Source organism: Halyomorpha halys, unplaced genomic scaffold (genome assembly GCF_000696795.3).
Source record: "Halyomorpha halys isolate HHAL.00 unplaced genomic scaffold, Hhal_1.1 Scaffold584.1, whole genome shotgun sequence".
Taxonomy (NCBI): domain Eukaryota; kingdom Metazoa; phylum Arthropoda; class Insecta; order Hemiptera; family Pentatomidae; genus Halyomorpha; species Halyomorpha halys.
The window spans coordinates 484,620-490,619 of NW_027116544.1; the positions used below are offsets into that span (position 1 = coordinate 484,620).

At 29.2% G+C, this 6,000-nt stretch overlaps 1 protein-coding gene across 4 annotated transcripts in view; it reads left to right on the top strand.

Moving 5' to 3' along the window:
• The window catches only part of mbl (muscleblind), a gene marked incomplete in the record, with an annotated part of 373,017 nt that overhangs the window by 353,042 nt on the left and 13,975 nt on the right, over nucleotides 1-6,000 (top strand). For 3 of the 4 annotated variants that reach the window (XM_067053292.1, XM_024358835.2, XM_067053291.1), the window contains 2 exon segments: nucleotides 2,897-3,043; nucleotides 4,694-4,735. In XM_067053292.1, coding sequence (XP_066909393.1) covers nucleotides 2,897-3,043; nucleotides 4,694-4,735 — 189 coding nt within the window. 4 annotated transcript variants of the gene reach the window in all.

Below are 6,000 nucleotides of genomic sequence, written 5' to 3' on the forward strand. Positions count from 1 at the left end.
AGTATCTTGGTATTACAGTACTCAATTCGTTCCTTTCAATCATTTATTGTGTGATAGGATTTTTAATATGTGGTCTGGCATTTTGATAAAGTTGATACAGCAATTATTTTTTTTATAACAAATGCCATTTATTTAATGAATTAGAGCATAATTGTATTCATTTTTAATGCAAATTTTATTAGATGGTGATCGTCATTTTGAAATAATTGAAAAATAATAATAAAACTGAATTTACTGTTTGACATTAAATTTTGTTGTAGTTTTATCTTAATGTCATTTCTCTATGATATAACATAATTATTGCAGAGCTTAAAAAATCTTTGCTTTCCAAAAGGCCGCAGTATGAGAAACATATTACCCTCTATAACCTCTCCTGGTGATTATGCTTAACAAGTAAACATCATTTTTTTCCTGTAACACTTCTTGCATCCTTATATTTGAGGGTTAAATAGTCATATTAACAGTTATCACTAACTCTTTATAAGTATTGTTTAATTCAGTTATGTTACACTTCAAATTCATCTTATAATATTAAATGATTAGTGGTTTCCAAATATTTTAAGTATGTTTTAAGAATCCCTAGTTCACCTTTTTATTTATTTAAGATTATGTAAACTTTTTACTTCATCAATATTCTTTCGACGAACTCGGACCTAATTTGGTTCAGACAGAACTGAAACCTCAGTTTTTTATGATGTGCCATTATATATTATCTCCATTAAAATGGGGCAAAAAATATCATAGGCGAATTTGTTTGAAATTCAATACTTTCATGTAATTCATCATATACTGTTCCTGTAGTAGAATATAAAACTTCATGTCATCATTACTTTAATTTATTCCATTGCTTCCTAATGTGGATTTATAAAATATATTGGGGCCTAAAATTTGAAAAACATCTAACTAATTTCTAAAATATTAGGCATTGTTAGGTACTTTCTTACTTATGAACATAATGGTTGAGTTTTTTTTAAATCAAATTGAAAATTGCTATTAAAAGAGATAAAGTTTCTTGAAAAAAGAAAGAGGCTTGGGATAAAAGAGTGTTTGGTGTTGGTCGTGCGATGCCAGGTGTGTAGGGAGTGGCAGCGGGGGTGCTGCCAGCGGCTAGAGTGTCGGTACGCCCACCCTAGCGCACCAGTCAGCCCTGCTCCGGACAACACTGTCACCGTCTGCATGGACGCCCTCAACGGACGCTGCCTCCGTGACCCCTGCCGTTATTTCCACCCCCCGCTCCACCTTCAGGCCCTTATCAAGGCCGCTCACTCGGTACGCAATGCTACCTCACCATGGGTGGCAGACACTTGCTTTACTTTTTCTTCTTGCTACCACAGTGTCGCACTATTAAGATGTTCTTATTCTTAAATATAAAATATCAAAGCCAGAATTTTCCTACAATTTTACTCATTCCAGAAATGATTTTTAAATGTATAACATTATTCATGATTATTTCCAAGTTTTCAATTAAAAATAAAGTATCTAAAATTATTAAAAACGCCTAAGTTTGTTAGTTTATTTCTTTTTGATTTACTAATATGCACACATTTTATTATCAACTGTTGCAAGTAAATATTTAATTAGTATTTAGCTTAGTCAGTGTCATCAACTTATTGACCAAGTGAATTTTTTTGCCTCATATTAAAATGTTTTCTTTTCATAAAGTAGTTATAAAGAAATTATAGCTGCTACACTGTGGTCCCCTGCCAGCAATTCCTCTGCTCTATCTTTTATTTATAAAGTACTGCTTTTTCTTGCTACCATCTCAGAGTTAACTGCTAGGCTTCTTGGCTGCTTAAATTTGATTTCAGCCTCACTTTAAATTGATTTTTCCTAAACATTTTGTATTCTAATCTTCTTGTTTCTAAAATATATCATTTTTCTCTTTCTTTTTTTTCCATCTTTAATTATTCATTTTTATTAATTGGACAAATATGTAATTTCATTTTTAATAATCCTCTGAGATGATAGTAGATCAGATTTAACATTTAATTGTCTTTAAATAACTTAATATACTTTATTTCTAACTTACTTTTCCTCTATTTTCCTAACTTCCTCTTCTAATTCTTTTAATCTATCAACCCCTAGTAAGTAGCTTAGATATATTACTTAAAGAATAATAAATTCATATTATGAATATGAAATAATTTTCTTAAACTTTTGATAGCTATGTGGAATGTTGTATTTTAGAAAAGAGGATTTAATACGTTTTAATCATAGTGTAATGTTTGTTGTTACAAAAATAGTTTTAAGATAGAAATAAATTCTAAAAAGCTTTCCACATAACTATGAACAGCTTTGTTTTTACCTAAGTGCTAACTAAAGGAGAAAAGTCAATAATGCCAGCTTTGGCAGAAAGGTCTTCAAGTTTTGTGATTTGTAGTTTTTAGTTAGAGCTTTAAAAAAATATTGATAATTGATGCCGTCTGCATGATATCAAAAACACGGCACAATTTTTTGAAATGTCAGGTTAATTAGCACAGCACTTTTCATTACCTTAGTTTATACATTTACAAATATTTTTGTTTGTTTGTGGTTAGAATTAATAAGTTTTTAGCTTCCTATGATATCTTCTCTTTACTGAAAGAAAAATTTACAAAATGTATTTGTGCACATACAAATATTAACATTGTAGAATTTAACATAGCTTTTGTAAAATGCTAAATCTAAAATACTCTATCTATATCTTTTGCCTGTAGTTATCTTCTATCTTTTTTTATTTTTTTTTTTTTTAACATTCTTAATCATTGCATGTTTCAGAAAAGAAAAAAAAATTGAATTTAATTAGCCAATCACTGAGTCCGCTCAATTTTTTTAACTCTGTTTGTTATTTTGTTTGATTCTCTTTTGGTTTGCGTGCCTGTGGCTTGGCTGTTGTGACCCCCGGCTGCTAACATAGGGCGGCGGCGGAGGATTCTCGCAGAGGAAGAGAGCCCATGAGCCAGCCGATGAACTTCTCCTGGTACCGACTCGCTTTGCACAAGCCGTCCCCGAGGCTCCACGCCCCCAAAGTGTCACGGAAACCTCCCACATTCTTTACCAGACGGTAAAGGTTCTTGTCCGTTACACTCAGGCTCTGTGGAGCTCACGGGAGGCTTTCCTAGTAGACAGAGTCGCATCTAAATTCCCTTTTTTTTATTTTATATTCATAATGATTTAATTATGAATAAATAATTATTAATTGGACATCTTGAATGTATCCCTGTACATTTATTAATGGCTATATGATATGAAGTGGACAACACAAAATCAATCTTTGATAAATACTCATAGTAATTTTAAATTTAGGATTCAAGGGCTAAATTAAATTAATCTTCTCATTTATGCTCGAATACCTTTGATATATTTACTATATCTTATTTCATTATTCTGAGCAGATATATGTTAAGAACTTTTAAAGTTATGGGTCATCATTTTCAATGTGACTGAAACATCCAAAAGCAATATAACTAATGATAAAACATTGTTTCATTAATTCAATTGTTTTTCCTCTCTATCTTTGGCTATATTTTTGGAACAGATTATGAAGTTATCTTTTTTAGTCTTGATCTTCATATCATAGATAAGCCTATACATTGAAGCTGTCCTTTTAATTGGTTATTTGAATTGATCCATAAATAGTGACTAAAATTAATTGAGATGGGCTCTGAAAAGCTGGTCACATGGCTTGGCCAGCCTACAGCCTCATACCTCTTGATTACTTCTCTTTCATTAACTCCTCCATTTTGTTGATTAGCTACATTTGATAGCATTGCTTTAGTAGTTATATAACCCTTTAACAATGACGTGTGTGCCACCCAGTTGAGTATTATTTGTCTTACTAGGCTTTAAGTCATGTGACCTTGCTTTTATTTGACTATATTGGTGTTGTAATTACCCTTTTAATACCATAATTTCCTGGTGCACTAGCCTTTCTGTTTGATATTTTCTCATTTAAATATTTTCTCTCTTCAAACATTACCCAATTGTTTTCATTATTATTTTATAGTCTATTTTACTTGAAGACTTGTTAGTTCTTATAAATTTTAAATTTATTTATTGAAAAGTAATAACATCCATTTGATATTTGAATAATTGGGTATATTTATAAATTTGTTAATTTTTGTATATAAGAGTGAAGCTAGTGCACCCATGTATTACTAGTTTAATATCGCAGTAGAGTTGTTGTCAGCATGTTGTGCCAAAATGCTTTCTAAAATTTCTTTGGCGTTTTGACACTGCATTGCCACAACACAGTCTAATAACCGCCTGCTTAAAGCATGACCAATTGCTTTACACAGTCACTACTGCATCTTTAGTATTATTTTTCTTTTTTTTTTTTTTCCTTTTTATAATTCTAAAACTCTAATGGTTTCTGGTGATGGATTAATGCCATTGCTTTTCATCTTAGGCACTTAAAATAGAAAAAATAAAAACATCATTTTCTTTAAAGTTACCTTTGATGTATTAATTTAGACTCTTCTTTCTATAAAAGTTTATAAACCTTCAGTCGTGGCTGTGGTTATGATCTTAGTTTACAAATTAAGTGGTATCTTTGCATTCATTCTTTCCATTTCACATTTAATAAATCAAAAGAATATTTTCTATATATCTTTCCATAAGGGTTCTAAATATTCTTAAGGATCTGATATTTCAAGCATCCTCAATAATCATGTTACTACTTTTGGTTTTATAATGAAATACTAAATTGTTTCAGATGGACATGAAATCTGTTGGATCTTTCTACTATGAAAATTTTGTAAGTTCATTATTACAAATTGTTTATTAGTTCTATAGTAATATTAGATATAAATGTATTTAATGGAAAATTGGCATTAAGACTTCCAATATTATATTTTAAAATTTGCTTTACTATGTCAATATTTTAGGATGTTACTTCCATCTTTCTGTTTGATATGTATTATAACTTTTTTATTCTCAGTAACTTTTCATTTGTGTTAATAATGTTAGAATTTCAAGATGGACATTGGAGGATTTGATTTTATGAATCACAATAGTTATTTCTTGGATATATTCAATATTTATTGAGTTTTAAGTGATTGTGAGATTTTTTATTAATATGAAATAACATGATTTGAGAGATTGAAATTTATTGTTGTGCAAAAATTGTATATTTAAACCTTTGAGATGAAAGTAGCATCCCAAAATTGTATCACTTATACAAAATATTCATTACAGAATCTTGGAAATCTTATTGTCATGTAATCATTTAGTCATTAAAGGAAACATCTTTTTATAATCACAGCTCTTTTACTTTTTTTTTATTTATTTAATTTTTTCTATCCTTTAAACTATATTTTATTGATTATTCTTTTTTTTTTGTTCTGATTTAGTTTTTATAATGCTGCACTTGTTATTTACTTCTTTTTATAAGTGAACAGAAAAGTTTCTCTTCTAAATCTCTTTCACACCTTAAACATAAAATAATTACTCCTCTTTCATATTTGACCCTTTTGAACAAGTTTTGTAAATAACTTAATAGTTATTCTTTCTAATGAAAGAAAATATAAAATAATTAATAATAATAATATTTAATATTAGTGTCAATATTTTACCTATAAGAATATTAATTCAACTTAAACTCGCAGTCCAATGAACTATTTTAAAAAAAATTTCTGCAAAATGTTTAAAGTTGCTTGTTAAAATGCTTCAAGGATTTTTCATTCCATTGTTATAATTGAAGATTTAAATATTTTATCCTAAAATTAGAAATATTTATTGGAAGATCGATGGTTGACCATTGAAAAGGAACATGGTCCGGGTGCGGTAAAATAAAAAATCAAATAGCGACTAAACTATTTATATTGAGCCAACGTTTTGTCCCATGTTGTAGGGCTTCATCAGGATCATAGACTAGAAGTCAGAGACAAAGCGCCTTTTCAAGCAGACTATCCTCCTTTTCTATAAATATTTCTATTTTTTTTACCTAAACTATTTCTTATAGACTTGTAAACATATGTGAATATAATTGATATTTTTAATTTATTTGAAATGTCAATACTA